The sequence below is a fragment of the Lepidochelys kempii genome, chromosome 5 (genome assembly GCF_965140265.1).
Source record: "Lepidochelys kempii isolate rLepKem1 chromosome 5, rLepKem1.hap2, whole genome shotgun sequence".
In the NCBI taxonomy this organism is placed as follows: domain Eukaryota; kingdom Metazoa; phylum Chordata; order Testudines; family Cheloniidae; genus Lepidochelys; species Lepidochelys kempii.
The window spans coordinates 70230229-70247824 of NC_133260.1; the positions used below are offsets into that span (position 1 = coordinate 70230229).

The 17596-nt window shown below is 40.6% G+C and overlaps 1 protein-coding gene across 2 annotated transcripts in view; it reads left to right on the forward strand.

The window, feature by feature from the left end:
* The window catches only part of MAN2A1 (mannosidase alpha class 2A member 1), a 207814-nt gene that overhangs the window by 112909 nt on the left and 77309 nt on the right, over positions 1–17596 (forward strand). For both annotated transcript variants that reach the window (XM_073344670.1, XM_073344671.1), the window contains 3 exons: positions 8525–8710; positions 12615–12729; positions 16139–16206. In XM_073344670.1, coding sequence (XP_073200771.1) covers positions 8525–8710; positions 12615–12729; positions 16139–16206 — 369 coding nt within the window. The remainder of the gene's footprint in view (positions 1–8524; positions 8711–12614; positions 12730–16138; positions 16207–17596) is intronic.

Below are 17596 nucleotides of genomic sequence, written 5' to 3' on the forward strand. Positions count from 1 at the left end.
TTTATGAAGATACTGAACAAAACCGGCCCGAGGACTGACCCTTGGGGCACTCCACTTGATACCGGCTGCCAACTAGACATGGAGCCATTGATCACTACCCGTTGAGCCTGATGATCTAGCCAGCTTTCTATCCAACTTATAGTCCATTCATCCAGCCCATACTACTTGAACTTGCTGGCAAGAATACTGTGGGAGACCGTATCAAAAGCTTTGCTAAAATCAAGGAACAACACATCCACCGCTTTCCCCTCATCCACAGAGCCAGTTATCTCGTCATAGAAGGCAATTAGATTAGTCAGGCATGACTTGCCCTTGGTGAATCCATGCTGACTGTTCCTGATCGCTTTCCTCTTCTCTGAATGCTTCAGAATTGATTCCTTGAGGACCTTCTCCATGATTTTCCCAGGGACTAAGGTGAGGCTGACTGGCCTGTAGTTCCCCTGCTTACTTCAGAAGCTGTGTGAACTAAGAATGTGGATCTATTATCGTACCTTGAGTGGATTTAAGAATAAGGGCCCACTGGATATATGAACTGGGGTGGCCCATTAGTTGGGAAAACATGGAGTTTAGGGACAAGCTACTGTGACTGAAGATGCTGGTGGTCATGGGGAAAGGAGGAGCTCACAATTCAGGATGGAGGAAGAAAAATCCCTTCTTCAGTGTCACACAGGGACTCATTAACCTTACTAGATCACTTGACTCCTATGCCCATTGCCCTCCCTCCCCTACCCCCCAGGCTCCTCACAACCAAAAATAAACAGAGATACAAAGTGGGTGAGGTAACATCTGTTACTGGACCAACTTCTGTAACCTCCCCCACCTTGTGTCTCTAATATCCTGAGACAACACTGGAAACAAACAAACCTAAAAAGCAAACCCCTGCAACACAACAAACACCCAAAACCAGGGCTGGATTGAAGGACGAGAGTATCCTGGTCACTGTCTCTAGAGCAACCCACAACACAGGAACTTAACACCCATCGATTTACCAGAAGAGTGTGTGTGTGTGTGTGTATTGTAGTAAATTGAGAGGACTGTTAGTAAAATAATATGGGCTGCTCATAAGATATTTTAATATGTAGTCCATAGAATAGTTTGGGTTAATAAATAAATAAAAGTTAGGTTTTGGGCCTAGGTTAGCCTAAGGGTAGAGAAATATGAGATATTGAAGCAGCTATTGTGAGAAGTCCAAAATAAATAGGAGACTGAGTGTTATGAGAAAGTAAGAGTTAGCAAGGACATGACCCAGGGTGGTGGTTGTTATGTTTTGGTTATAATCGATTGAGCAAAGTTTTTAACGTGTTTTTGTGAATTGTGAATGTTTTATTAAAATGCTATCTAGAGTGTGGGAAGGACATTGGTGCATATGTTAATTTAAATAATGTGTAATGTAAAGAGTGAATAAGAAGGTGGCAGAACTACGATTATGATTAAGGCAATTTTAATGTTAATTATTAGTATAACAGTATATAAGGAGTAGTTTAGCTAAATTCAGGGATAGCTCCAACTAACATCAAAAGTGTACTGTTAGGTTCCAGGATTTTAAGGCTGTACTTCGCACTGTTGTCAGTGGACTGATTTCCCACTGATACACCATTTCATCTTTGAGAGAGAGTATAATAGTAGCATTTGTGTAAGGAGTAATTGCATGGCTGTTTGCTTAACCTATCATTTTTCTTTTTAAATAAAGTTTGGCTGGATCATTCAAAGTGTTGCCCAGTGCTCTTCTATTAAATACATTTTCTGTAACCAACCTATAGGCTCAAACCTGAAAATTTAGTTGGATTTTATAGCATCCTTGTCTTTAACAGCTTAATATTAGTTGGGAGCATTTCAACATAAAGGTTACAAATAGAAACTCAAATATGCATTGTCTATTTTACTGTATGTTGTGGCAATAACTATTAAACTTAAGAAATTAATCTTCTCTCCATATATTTATCTCCTTTTTCCTGTTTTATGACTTTCTTTCCAGCCATTTTGGCATTCCTATTCCCTCTTTCATCTTCATCAGTATTTACCCTCATGCTGATTTATTTTCTTTTCTTTTTTTTCCCTTTTTTGTGTTTTCTTCTGTTTTATAAAATACACCTCTGCTGTTTCTTGTTTTTCCCCACATATACTTCATTGTCTTATTAGCCTGAGTTAATTTCCTTTAGCTACTTCACTGAAGCTAGTGTAGCTGAAGGCAGAGTGGGCACACCGCAAAGGTTATCTCAAGTTATCCTTGAGTAACTGTATGTACACTGTTGCAATAATGACCAAAGTGAGATGCTTGCTTTCTAGGGGCAGTTCCCTTAGTTCTTAGTGTTGCAGTATCGAGCCACTCCTTCCAAACTCTTGCAGTTTATTTTGGTAAAATGTTTGTCTGTTCTGGTCACATGGGTGGAAGTGGACTTCCCCCAGCAGCTTATTACAATATTCCACTTCGACTTGTGTTTGTTACCTGCATTCTGGTGGAAAGCCATGGATTCTGCTCTGAATGATGAAGTAGGATCCATTGCTTTTCCCTGTTCATCTCCTAGTCTCCCCTGCCCAGCTTGCTGATGTAGCTGTTGTGAGGCTAGAAGCACAGATGGCTCAATCTTTTATTCTCCATGAAGCTCCCAGTTCTCCTTTCCAGCTTGGAGGGGTAGGTATCACTGGTGGGCTCTGTATTTGCATTCGTGCATAAGAAAGCTGCCTCTGAAAGTACATTTATTTTGATGGTGATACTGGAAAAAGAATGTGTTAAATATCCTTTCCTCTGTATGGCAGTCTCAGCTCTCACAGAAACATTTGCTGCTGCCTCACCTCACATTGGTGTTGGAGATCTTGATCTCTCCTGGCAGGGTCATGGCGGATGTACATAGCCACCATATACTCATCCCCTCTTCGTTGCTGTTCCTGCTTCAGCTTCTCCCTTTCAAGTTCAAAGAGGTGGCCATACTGTCTGCCAGTCACTGTGCATTTTCATCAGAAGGATGTCCCAGTGCCCTCCTCTTTCTTCTTCTTCTCTGATTCTGGGTCTTAGGGCTGACTGTCAGTAGCCTTTTGAGTAGGTGACCATGTGTGCAGCAGTGTGTTTTACAATAAACCTCAGTTACAGTATTTAAATCCCCTGCCCCCCTTGGAATCCCTCTTCAGTCCCATGTGGATGCCAGGGAGGGGACTGATAGTGGAGACTAAGGGTGATGGGGTAATGCTGGTTCCTAGGTCCAGCAGGAAATGTTCAAACAGCAAACAGCATTACCCAAATCCTGCCATCTGGGTGCCAAAGGAGAGGAATGGAGATGGGGGGAGGGGAAGATGGTTCACACTCAGAAGGGAGCATACAAACAGCATAAATGGGGAGGAGTGGAGATATGGCTATTTCCCATTCCCAGCAGTTGCTGAAACCTGCCTTCAGGATGCTGGAAGAGAGTGGAGAATAGTGTTTCCTATGCCCTGAAGGGACGATACAAAGTGACATTTTTAAAGCCGATATAGATTGGCTCTACAGAGGCACTGATGAGGTCCTTATGTCATGTCTCCCCTAACCATAACAATCATGAATCAAGTCTTTACATGGCTGAGGTGATGCTGTTTCAGCTGCCACTTCCTTCTTTTCTCATTCTGCCGTGGAGTCCTGAGTGTGGTCCAAGTGGCTGTGGCCCCCTGTGGAGAGCATCTGCTCTGCTCCACTTTGAGGACACTGTGGCTGTAGATGGCACTTGCTCTAGGTCATTCTCAATGTCCTCTGTGGTTGGTGCCTACAAAGTTCCCCAGGTACCCCTGAGCTGTCCAGAGAGTAGATGGACTTTGTACTCAGGGTCCAGGAGAGCACCCAGTTGTAGTATGGTGAACTCCTGTACTTTGTCTAAGATACAGGGTCTTGAGGTATTTGGTCTTGTCTGGTACTGGTGGTCAGTTGGTGGATCCCTTCTTCGGTATGTCTCCATTACGAAATTAGGTCGATTTTATAGAAGTCGATTTTTAGAAATCGATTGTGTATGTCCCCACTAAGCGCATTATGTCGGCAGAGTGCGTCCTCACTACCGTGGCTAGCATCGACTCACAGAGTGGTGCACTGTGGGAAGCTATCCCACAGTTCCCGCAGTCTCTGCTGCCCATTGGAATTCTGCGTTAAGCTCCCAATGGGCAAAAACATTGTTGCGGGTGGTTTTGGGTACATGCCGTCAGTCTCCCCTCCCTCCCTCCATGAAAGCAACTGCAGACAATCACTTTTTTCCCTGGGTTACCTGTGCAGATGACACAGCACAACAAGCATGGAGCCCGCTCAGCACACCGCTGCTGTTGCGAGCATTGTAAACACCTTGCACATTACACTGCAGTATGTGCAGAACCTGGCTAAGAGACGTCAGCACGAGGACAATTGTGAGGAGGACACAGATGTTCCTGAAAGCACAGGATGTGACAATTGGGACATCATGGTGGCAGTGGGGCTGGTTGATACAGTGGAATGCCAATTCTGGGCCCAGCAAACAAGCATAGACTGGTGGGACCGCATAGTCTTGCAGGTACGGGATGATTCCCAGTGGCTGCGAAACTTTCGTATGCGTAAGCCCACGTTCCTGGAACTCTGTGAGTTGCTTTCCCCCGCCCTGAAGTGCAGGAATACCAAGATGAGAGCTGCCCTGACAGTAGAGAAGCAAGTGGCGATAGCCCTGTGGAAGCTTGCAATGCCTGACTGCTACCGGTCAGTCAGGAATCTATTTGGAGTGGTCAAATCTACTGTGGGGACTGCTGTGGTTCAAGTAGCCAATGCAATCACTGATGTTCTGCTATCAAGGGTAGTGACTCTGGGAAATGTGCAGGTCATAGTGGATGGCTTTGTTGCAATGGGTTTCCCTCACTGTGGTGGGGCGATAGATGGAACGCATCTCTCTATCTAGGCACCGGACCACCTTGCCAACCAGTACATAAACTGCAAGGGGTACTTCTCAATAGTGCTGCAAGCACTGGTGGATCACAAGGGATGTTTCACTGACATCAATGTGGGATGGCCGGGAAAGGTGCATGACGCTCAAATCTTCAGGAGCTCTGGGCTGTTTGAGCAGCTGCAAGAAGGGACTTACTTCCTGGACTAGAAAATTACTGTTGGGGATGTTGAAATGCCAATAGTTCTCCTTGGAGACCCAGCCTACCCCTTGCTCCCATGGCTCATGAAGCCATACATAGGCAGCCTGGACAGTAGTAAGGAGCAGTTCAACTGTAGGCTGAGTAAGTGCAGAATGGTGGTAGAATGTGCCTTTGGACTTTTAAAAGCTCGCTGGTACTGTTTGCTGACTAGGTTAGACCTCAGCGTAACCAATATTCCCAGTGTTATTACTGCTTGCTGTGTGCTCCATAATATCTGTGAGAGTAAGGGGGAGACGTTTATGGCGGGGTGGGAGGTTGAGGCAAATTGCCTGGCTGCCAATTTTGAAGAGACAGACACCAGGACAATTAGAAGAGCACAGGTAGGAGCGCTGCGCATCAGAGAGGCTTTGAAAACCAGTTTCATGACTGGCCAGGCTACAGTGTGACAGTTGTGTTTGTTTCTCCTTGATGCAAATCCGCCCCCTCTGTTGATTTTAATTCCCTGTAAGCCAACCACCCTCTCCCCTTCGATTATGGTTGGCAAAGGAAATAAAGTCACTGTTGTTTTGAAACCATGCATTCTTTCTTTATTAATTAAAAATAAAAAAGGGAGATAACTGATAAGGTAGCCCACGTGGGGGAGGATGCGGTGGGGGAGGAGGGAAGGACAAGGGCACATTGCTTATTGTAGCCACACAACAAATCAAAACTGTTTGAATGACAGCCTTCTTTTGCTTGGGCCATCCTCTGGAGTGGAGTGGCTGGGTGCCTGGAGCCTCCCCCCAGTGGCATTGGGTGTCTGGGTGAGGAGGATGTGGAACTTGGGGAGGAGGGCAGGCGGTTGTATAGTGGATGCAGTGGCGGTCTGTGCTCTTGTTGGCTTTCCTGCAGCTCCACCAGACGCCTAAGCATGTCTGTTTGCTCCCCCATTAGCCTCAGCATTGCATCCTGCCTCTTCTCATCACGCTCACTTAATGCTTTCCTGGTCTCTGCCATTGAATGCCACCATGCACTCAGCTGTGCCCTATCAGTGTGAAGGACTGCATGAGCTTGGAAAACATGTCATCGCAAGTGCGTTTTTTTCACCTTCTAATCTGCGATAGACTCAGGGACGGAGATGATAGCGGGAGCATAAAAACATTTGGACCTGCAGAGGGATAAAAAGGGAGAGTAAAATTTAAAATGATACATTTCTGAGAACAAAAGGGAGACTCTTTCACAGTGAATCAAGCAAGTCACAGCAGACAGCACATGTGCTTTAGGTACAAGGTCACATTGTGTCTTTTATATTGAGCGCCTGCCGGTATGGTGACACATCACACATGGCTGGGCAACAGAATTTGGTTTCCAGGCAGCCATGGTAAACCAAAGGCTACGTGGGTTTGGCTTCTAACGCCTTCATAACATGTGGGAATGTTTTCAAACTGCAGCGTTCTCCTATCCCATAGCAAGCAATGCTGGTTGGGTTTGCCATTTAAAAGGAGGGGCTGCGGTTTTCGGGTGGATGTGCAGCACACACCTCCCCTCCATCCCTCTGCGTGGCTATTTGGGATGATCCCTTCCTCCCCTCCCCCCGCTGCGTGGCTATTCTCAGGGTTGATCCCTTTTAGCCAAGCGCAAACAGCCCAGCATGAATGGGGTCCTTTTACTGTTTCCTTACAAAAATTCCCCTATTTCAACCAGGTGACCATGAATGATATCACTCTCCTGGGGCTAACACAGAAAGATAAAGACCGAATGTTGCTTCAGTGTACCAAAACCCAGGACCATTTGCTGCCATGCTTTGTGCTGCAATGATTCCAGAATACTTGCTACTGGCGTGGCGTGGCGTGGTAAAGTGTCCTACTGTGGAGAACGAAATAAGGCAGCCCTCCCAGAAACCTTCTGCAAAGGATTTCAGAGTACCTCCAGGAGAGCTTCATGGAGATGTCCCTGGAGAATTCCTGCTCCATCCCCAGTCACGTTAACAGACTGTTCCAGTAGCTGTACTGGCCGCAAATGCATCCCAAGTCTTCAGGGCAAATCAAACATTTCTTTGCTTTTAAACCCTGTACTGTAGTTACAAATGTGCCCTCACCAGAGGTGCCTTCTCTGGCTTCAGGGTCGGGGATCCCGCCTTGGGAGGGTATTGGCTCTAGGGTGATGAAAAGGTCCTGGCTGCCAGGGAGAACAGATTCACCAGTTGCCTGCTGTGCATTCTCCTCCTCCTCCTCCTCCTCCTCCTCATCCACAAAATCCTCCTCCATGTTGCGTGAGACTCCCCCCTTGCAGCTGTCCATGGACAGTGGTGGGGTAGTGGTAGGGTCCCCCTCTAGAATGCCATGCAGCTGATCATAAAAACAGTATGTATGGGGCTCTGACCCAGAGCGACCATTTGCCTCCTTTGTCTTTTGGTAGGCTTGCCTGAGCTCCTTGACTTTCACGCAGCACTGCTGTGTGTCCCAGTTGTAGCCTCTGTCTATCGTGCCCTGTGTGATTTTGGCACATATATTAGCATTTCTTCCTTTTTGATAGGAGTTCTGCCTGCACAGATTCTTCTCCCCATACAGCAATCAGATCCAGTGTCTCCCATTCGCTCCATGCTGGAGCTCGTTTGCAATTCTTGGGGGACTGCATGGTCTGCTGAGCTCACCATGCTGGAAATGAAATTCAAAAGTTCCCAGGGCTTTTCCTGTGTACCTGGCTAGTGCATCGGAGTTGAAAGTGCTGTCCAGAGTGGTCACATTGGAGCACTCTGGGATAGTTCCCAGAGGTCAATAAAGTCGATTTGCATCTGCACTACCTCAAATTTGACCCAGAAAGGTCGATTTTAGCGCTACTCCCCTCGCTGGGGAGGAGTACAGAAGTCGATTTTAAGAGCCCTTTAGGTCAATGGAACAGGGTTGTTTGTGTAGACACATTCATTATAAAATCGACCTCACGTGGCTAAATTTGACCTAACCCTGTAGTGTAGACCAGGGCTCAGACAGTTTGGATGTGTTGTCATAATCTTTTACTTTGACGGTTGTGTTATTTAGGAAGAAATTAGTTTGGGTTCTCAATGACCAAACTAAGACCCAAACAGAGGTCTTAAAAATTAAATAAGAGTTCATGAATACTGCATGCAATATATACAGTATGTACCTTTTGAGAGAAGTAATTCTGTTGGTTAAACAAGTTGTGTGTTCTTGAAAGTTTAATTTTTCTTCTGTGACAGAAGGTATCCTGAATGCATCCATCTAAGGTATGATCACTGATCATTACAAATTTGTGCAAATGAACTTCTTTATTGCTTTATTTGTAAATAGTGAATTATATTGTAATTGACAAAATTTAACTTTTAGTTTAAAGAACCTAGAGGACCACTTTTAGGGGAAGCTGTGAAAGCGCTGTGGTTCATCTCTTAAAGTGTGTGTTTGGCTTTGTGTGTGCATGTTTGTGTGTAAACAAGTAGCTCCATTCATTTTTTTCTTTGATTTTCCAGAGCTGCTGAGATCCTTTATTCTTTTGCACTAGTAGAGTCCAAAAAATATGAAAAGATGAATGCATTTCCTTCAGTGGAAAATTATAAATTGCTGACGGAGGCTAGGAGGAACCTAGGACTCTTTCAGCACCATGATGCCATCACAGGAACATCTAAAGATTGGGTAGTTGTGGATTATGGAACTAGGTAATATAATTTAATGAGTACATTTAAATATTTACATTTATTTTCTCCTGTGTTTTTGTTATGAATATACTGTATTTTTAATATAGCTACCAAAATATATACCACTGAGAAAATATTACTGCTACTTTGTATTTTATATATTCTCTTCTATCTCAGCATATCCATATAAAGTAGGGAAGTAGTTCCCCAATTTTGTAGAGTAAGAAATTGAGGCACATAGAGCCTACAATGTGCACAGGGGTTTTAAAGGAAGGTTGAAGATAAAGCCTGCAGCTTGTGCCTTAACCACAGGGCTATCATTCAAAGCAAAACTAGGTACTGCTGCATTAAGTCTCTGCCACTGTTAAGCACTGATCAAGAAACTTGATGTTGACTAGGTATTATGTGATTATCTTAGTCTTTCCCACTATATAATTTCCTATCTTCAACCTGGGACATCATTTTCTTATTACTATGCTTATTAGCTCATTTGTAGATTGATTCTTTGTCAAGTTTGGAAGTGAATTGCTTTCTCTATATTTTGATAGAATAATTTATAATATTCTCCTAAGTAGTTGCAAAGTAGAGATATTGCTTTTAAAACACCCCCACCACACACACACCTATAGCTATATGAATGAATGATTCATTCAGAACACTTTTATGTACAGAAAATATGAAAAGTAGGTACTGGTGAACTTGCTGAATGGATGTCTTATTGATAGAGAGAGAATACTATATTAAATAAGCCAATGCTTGAAATAATGCCCTTAAAACACTCTTCTGTTTCTGACTTTTATATTCAGAGAGTATATTTAAAAAAAAATCCTCCAAACTTTCCTATCTCCTCTCCATGTGTATCTGTGCCATTTGGAAGGTAGGGAAAGCTGGATCAGTCCCAATTTAGCATTAATTCTCCAAAGCATGGAATGTGAAAGAGTTCAATATTATATAAATTATATACTTCCTTTTATCTCTATTTATAATATAAGAAAAATGAGGCACCCTTCTAACAGATCACTTAAATTCAAATTCTTGGTGTTATCAGTATCACTTGATTTGCTATGGATGCCTATAAATTAATTCTTCACTGATTGTCAAAGGGATTATGGGCATTCTAACTAGAACATCACTTGTTCCTTTAGGCTATAACTAGGTTCTGGCATTTCTTGTAATTGCATTAAAGTCAATGGGAGCTGCTGGGTGTTCAGCACTCTTGTAAATCAGGCCAGTTCTTTAGATGCCTTAATGCAGATTTAGAAATTTAACTTGCGGTACCTATGCTTGAAAATCTTGGCTTAATGTTCTTCTCACATATGTAGATCTACTAGAAAAAGGCAAAGCAAAAAAGTCTGATTGACAAGCTTGGATAATCTTGATCCATCAGTTATGGGGTTACTCTGAGACAGACTAAAATAAATGGACATTGCCCTAGTAATGAAAAATAAGAAATCAAAATGAAAATAGCTCTTTATTCCATGAGATGAGGAAAAGATAAACAGTAGAAATCTCAAATTAAAAAAGAAAATCTAACAAGGCTAGAAAGATCTGTAGCTCACGAAAGCTTATGCTCAAATAAATTTTTGTCTCTAAGGTGTCACAAGTACTCCTTTTCTTTTTGCTTCCAGCATGTAATTGATTGAGGAATTGGGAAGGCTCTGTTACAAAGAATAAACCCAAGAAAGACTGTTTTCTCCAGAGCATAATCCAAAGGGGACCTCAACAGTTCAGTGAGATAACCAGAAGAAGATAAAGCTAGAACTAGACAGACAAGAGTGAGGGAACAGTAAGACCATGCAAATATTTTGTGTTGTATTGCAGGTAGGAAGTATGCCTTCCCCTTCACTGTGGAAGATGATAGAGAGCAAATAAGTGCCAAAAGAAATTATGATACCAAAATAGGCAAATTCATTAACTTTACACTGTCCAAAGAGCTAAGATTTTGTATGGTTCCCCAAAATGGAAATATCTTGAGTCTCCATAATTAATGCAGTGTTGACATCTTTGGGTGCATGCTTCCTGCTTCAAATGGTTAGCATAAAGAAGCAGTCCTCCAGCATGATACGTGATGATGATTTGTCTGCAGCATTAAAGACTTTTTGCAGCTTCTACAGACTTTTCCCAAGCCATCCTATCATGGCATGATAAATTCTGAAGTTCTTCAGTGCAAAGGAGAAGAGGATCAAATGAATTCTACAAAAAATCAGCTCCAGCATCATATTTGTATCTGTGCTATTCTGCATTCTCTCTGCCTTACAGTAGGAGTTATGACATCTAACGTAATGCAAGATCATGAGGTACTGAAAAGTGAATACCCAGGCTAAACAATTAATAGTCACATCAAAATATTCAAGAGTCAAAGTGCATGGACAGCCTTAGAAAATGATGACTGAATAGTTGTCGGATAAAGACAAGCCGTTACTTCTATCAAAAAAACATTAATAGAGCAAATTGAGGCTTATATTTTCTTCCCAAAGCCTCACCGTGACAACAGAGAATCAGTGTCAGGAGAGCTTTGACATTTTATTTGGATAGAACAAAAGACTTTAGGAATCTCCTAAAACAGTGGTTTTCAATCTTTTTTCATTTGAGGACTCCTAAAAAATTTAGAATGGAAGTGTTAGACTCCTTTGAAAATCTTAGACATAGTCTGCGGATTCCCAGTGGTCGGCAATCCACAGGTTGAAAACCACTATCCTAAACTGTTCCTCTCAATTGCGGAGAGATCCAAGGGATCCGCAATATCAAATCAGAGACTCTCCAAATGGATATCAAACTGTATTAACTACTGCTATAATGCCCACAATCTTCAATCCCTGTCTGGAGTCCAAACTCCTTTCATGAGATGTTTCCACTTCTGTAGCCTTCATCAGAAATATGCAGGGCAGAAACTTGGGCATCTGCCCATATGTTTTTAAAATATTATCCATGCTCATCATCCCATGCCATATTTGGCTCCACAGTATTAGCATCAGTTATAGCCCCATTCCTCCATCAGCGGTACTGCTGTGGAGTCACATACAGTGGAGCACCCATAGGGAAGGTGAAGCTGGGAAAACCAACAAAAAGCTTATCTGGGTAGCGTCATTCATGATACTGCTGATTACGTGTTCGATATGAAGCCCAGAATAGGTAACACAAGTGCTGTATTTAAAAAACTTTATGCAGTATGGAAGTCCAGTGTGATTAGCAAAAACATCACACTGACTGCTTATAAAGATCTTAAGTATCATCTTCTATGGAGCAGAGTCCTGGAAAAGTAATTCTATCCCATGCAAATTTGACACAGCTTTCAGTGCAGTTGTCTGCATAGACTATCCAAAGTAAAATGAACTTATTATGTAATGAAAGATGGCTTAGAATGGACATACCTACATAAAAGGCAAGTAGTACCTAAGAAAGTTGGACATATTTTGGACATCTTTTAAGAATGACTAGTAACATGCTAAGTAAACTGAAATTTATTTAATGGAGATGGAGAAGTTGACCTAAAGGCATGCTCTGTAGTACAATAATGGCTGAAGCAGCATTATTGCAGCTAAATATGAAAGAGCTAGACACAAGAGCCCAGGGTAGGGATGATTGGGGCCATTTGCCTTCTTCCGTATGGTTCTGATAGTGTGGCAAGGATGGTGATGATTTTTGGGTGCCCAAATTGAGACAGGGTAAAGTAAGGGTCTAATTTTCAGGAGACAAGTGCTCAGTATTGCCTCAAAATTAGGGTCTTTCAAGGTATCTCAAGTTGGGCACCCAAAATAACTGGTCATTGTTGGAAATTTAGGTCAGAATAAAAAAATTACTCAGCTAAAGCAATACTTTTAATAGTTAATAATATTTCTATATCCTTTTTTTCCAAGGGTCTTATAATGGCTTTTTATAAACATATAATCTCAAAACTAGTAACAATTGAAAATTTTATCAACAGGCTTTTCCACTCATTAATGAATTTGAAGAGGGTGATCATTGACTCTGCTCATATTCTTATCCTAAAAGACAAAGATACCTACATCTATAACCCATCAACTCCGTTCCTTAAGATGGTGAGTTGTCCTACTTATCGTTTTTGTATTTTTTAAAAGTTATATGAATAATCTTTTAAGACTAATTATGAATGATGTGGAGAAGTTCAACTTCTACTCTGAAAATTAACTATGTAAAGATTGTCCCTTCTTACTCAACAGATCTGGTCTCTGTATGTAGTTAGAATTACAGGTGGTGTTGACAGCAAAAATAGATTTTACTACTTATTGCAGTTGGCCCTGCAGAACCTACATAGCTGAAAGTGAGTGTACTGGACTCTGTTTCATGTGCATCATCAACAGAATTTATCTATTATCCAATTATCTATACCTGTTGCTTGTGAAAATTGATGATAGTGAGGTTGCACAAGTGTAACTGTAGGCCTAACTTGACTTGTAGGTCATAATTACTTATGATGATGAAGGGGAAAGAAAGAGCCCATGTTGAATCTGCAGAATTGGAATATAGAACAGACATACTTTTATTTGTAAATTGAGAGAATTTGATATGGGAATCCACTGAGGAAAAATGAGCTCAAAGTTCCTACAGGCCATTTTTGAAGTCACTTTTCAGAAGAGAAACACACTAAAGGAATATATTTAATTTAAAAAAAGCAAATACTATAATTTTTTTAGTCCATCTCTTTTAACAAACTATATTATTCCATACCAAAATCCTTTGTTATTGTTAGAAATATTTTAAAATTGCCCTGTTGAACACTTTAAAGACCGGAAATAACATAGTTAAGGTTACACACATCTTAAGTCTGTGCCTTTGCACATAAGTGTTACAATGCAGTCTCTAGTTACATGGTCATATGACGCTTAAATAATTTAATATAATACATGAAAATGTTTCTACAATCAGCAATGTGCATAAGTAACATCTTGAAATATTTTTTCATTCATATATACTTACACAGTTTTATTTTCACATATCTTTAATTACTTGAACTTTTTAAGGCACACATTAATTTGGTCAGTATCTATGTCATCACAGATCCAATCAATAGCATCCTCATGGGGCACTCATTACTCTGCTGAGAAAGGAATCCAGCTTCTAGATCCCTGAGGGCAAGTCCACAGTGCAATCAAACACAGCTTGGGCTTGGAGGGCTTGGGCTACAGGGCTTTACAATTTCAATGTAATCATCTGGGCTCGCGTTGGAGCTAGGTAACCTCTCCCCTGATAAACCAGCTCTCCTGGTTGGGAGCCAGTCTTTTCTCAAGAGTGATTACATTTCAATGGTTGTGCACGTAACAACTCTCTTTTACTAGACCTTTGCCACACACCTGTGGAATTCCAGTCCAAGATGGGGGCAAACAGACCATAGAGAAGGCAAAAAGTACTGCACATTTGAAATGAAGTTTGCAACTTGGTAAAGATACATACAGAGTTTATTATCTAACCCAGGATTCACAAATTGTGCACACAGATTTCCCAAAATCATTACTTATGTATTAAGCTTTTTTGCTGGCTGGAAAGAAAATGTAATCTGGAAGTGCATTCAGGGATTTAAACAGTTAATTGTTACATATACTTCAGGCAATTACTTCCTCCCCTGAATTATATTTCAGGGCAGTTGTGCTGTGCTCATGCCTCATGCTGAGTTTTCAGTATTACTCTTCTATAGTCATGTAGTATAGGAGTATGTTTATTACCATAACACATAAGAGTCCTAGTCATGGACCAGAGCCCCATTGTGCTAGGCACTGTACCAACATAGCGCAGAAAGATGGTTCCCCCCCTTACAATCTTATCAGACAAGGGACAACTGATGGATACAGAGACACAAGGAGTACAAGGAAATAATGAGTCTGTATTGGTCAGTGTGGTAGGCAATAGTCTCTCCACACCAGTGGCATAACCGTTGCCAAATTTCTTTTGTAGACATCACGGAAATTCAGAGTTTTAAGGAGTGATTTGAAGGAGGATAATAAGGTAGCTGTGTGGATGTTTTATGGGAGCTTCTCTGAAGCATGAGGGGCAGCATGGCAAAAAGCACAAGGGTGCTTCTTTGAAAATGTAACAAATGTGAGTTATGGAGGTGGGAGTCGACATTTTGATAGTAAATGAGAAATGATAGGTAGGGTGGGGATATGCCACGGAGAGCTTTCAAAATGAGGACATTTAAATTTGGTGAGATAGAGAAGGGGGAGCCAGTGGAGGGATGCAAAAAGAGAGGTTGTCACAGATCCTAGCTGAGCATCTCTTCCAAGCATTTCTTACTCAGACCTTTAAGAAAATAACTTTGGGTAAAAACCAGACATGGACAATTTCAGCCATAGAGGTGAATTTTTGAGAATATTCTGAGTAATTGAAATTAGAGAGTTCTAATGAAAGCTATTTTACTATTTTTAAGTATAATGGCTGCTACTCCCAGTATAAATAACCTATAGGTGTGAACTTATCAAGTCAGTGTTAGAAGAGGTGTGTTTTGTTTATTTTATTATATTCATTCACATTTTTAGACAAAATGGAGAGCTGTAGGCCACAACCCTTAATGATTTACTAGCGGTAACACAAAAGTTACTGCTTATGTAGTAGTACAAAAACTTGCCTTCTTTAGGCTGTGACCGTTAGAGGGTGACTAGATCATAAGGGGGAGTTGTACCCATGGTAGAGGGTAGTTATATAAAGACTCCTTGTGCAAGGACAGGCAAACATTCTTAGCATTTTATAGAGAGACTCTGGAGTTTAGGAAATAAACCTGTTTTTGAAAGTGCTTACTGCATAAACTTACACTGTTACTGACATATACTGGCCTGCTGATGAACCAACACCTCGTTTAAAAAAAAAACCCCAACCTTAATTTATCTGGACGCCCACACAATCCTCCCTCCTCTTCTTTTGTGTGTGTGTGTGTGTGTGTACACTTGGGTGGTGGAGCAGGGAGAGAATAGTTTGTTGAATTCTAACAAAGAGTAAACCAATGGCTTCTGCAACTAAACTGTAGGACTATAGTGCTTGAGAGGGTAAACCTCCAGCAATAGAAAGTTAATTTCAACGTACTGAAATTGTTTGTAAACCACACCAGCTATATTAGTGATTAGAATGTCTAGTACACAGTTGTAGAAACGTGTATAGGTGTCAGTGAGTGTGAAGGTTGGGTATAACAATAAATGACTTAATGGGAACAATGATTTCAAATTGGATGAATAAGTATACATTTTTCCTTTCTATTAAAATCTATTTAGACAGGTATGTTCATAATCTTCTTGTTAAGTACAGGTTTGGAGATGATTATCTGGTGAAGTGGTGACTAGTGTCTTCCTGCATATTGTGGTAAATTAGGTTTCATTGGAAGTCGCTATTGGTGTGATGTAGATAGTGCATTTTTAAGTGTTGGTTCTTCTAAAACTGAAATGTATGATTTTTAGTTTGATCTATGTATATCTATATAAATTCAAAGTTTTTTTTTCCCTGTAGGATGATGTTCAGTCCTCACAAGATTCTCTGCCACGCAAGACAGTTATAAAGCTGAGTATACAGCCAAGGTAAATAATGCATTAATACACAGTATTTGAAAGTTTCCATATAGCAATGTCTCTTCTGCTAATCACTTATTTTCTTTAGTGTTTTTAACTTTTGTACAATTTATTTTGTTCTAAAATAATTAGTTTTGGTAAAATTTTAGTTCATGTTGAATTTTCCAAAATTAAAAATATTACCCATTTTTAATTGCAAAATGGGAGTTTCCCACTTTATTCATGCTAAAAATTAGCATGAATGGAATGCTAAGATTGCAAAATAAAGCATTCAAGTAGAAAAATTCCAAGATTTAAATATTTCTCTCATACTACTATTTCAGCTACAGCTAGCCTAGTAATTATACAATATAACATGCATTTATAGCACAACAGTACCTGAGTTTCCATCTAAAAAGGAAAATAAGAATAGAAAATAATATGTATGTGCAAAGTGGCTAAGTTAGCATTGTGGGAGAAACACAATAGCTAAATGCTGAATTTCATATCCTTAAAATTTCAACAGCAAAGCTGGAATGTTTTCTTTTATTACTGCATCTTTCTAACATATTAACATTATTTTTTAAAAAAAATCTACATTTATCATTATTATTATTTATTATTATACTTGATCAGGATTGGAGCCCCATTGTGATGGATGCTGTACAGACACATGTTGTGAGTCCCATCCATGCTCCAAATGGGTTACACTCTAGTTTAATCTAAACAGCAGATGGGGGTAACAGCCAAATAAAGGGAATATGGAAGGAGAATGAAAGTAACAGTAATAGAAACATATGGATAAGAGCAGTTGTGTGCCTGAGTTGAGTAATTCTAAGGTTTTGTTAGGGTTTTTTTAACACAAGATTTAAGACATAAACAAGCAATAAAGGCAAAACCAAACCTTTTGTTTTTGCAGCAGAGTTTAAGTAGTATTCACATTTAATTTTTCATTTTAGAACAGGTAGGGGAACCTTGCGGCATTACAGTTTGTAAGATATGTTGGCTTTCCCAGCAGAACTTATGAGTTCATTAAATGACAGCTACAGCTAAACCTTGTTAATCAACGCTTTGGTTAATCAAAATCTTTGAAAGAGTGACTGCAGTCCAGTTCCTATGGAGCTGCAGAAGACCCTGGTCCTCCATAGCTTGATACATTCTTAGTTTTGAGCTAACATATGTAGCCTGTCTCATTGAGGAGCACTTGACAGTTTATGCTGATTTGTTATGCAAGTTTTATTCAGTGCAGAAATATGACAGTATTGTTAAAGCCAACCCTTTCCTTGTGTTGGTGTCCTTTGCTGAAACAGTGCGGCTTTATTGATGCTATTTTCCTCCAGTTTTCTTCCAAGACTAAATCGTATCTGTACTACTCTGGATACCTGATTTATCCTTCCAACTGATTCAACAAAATATTATT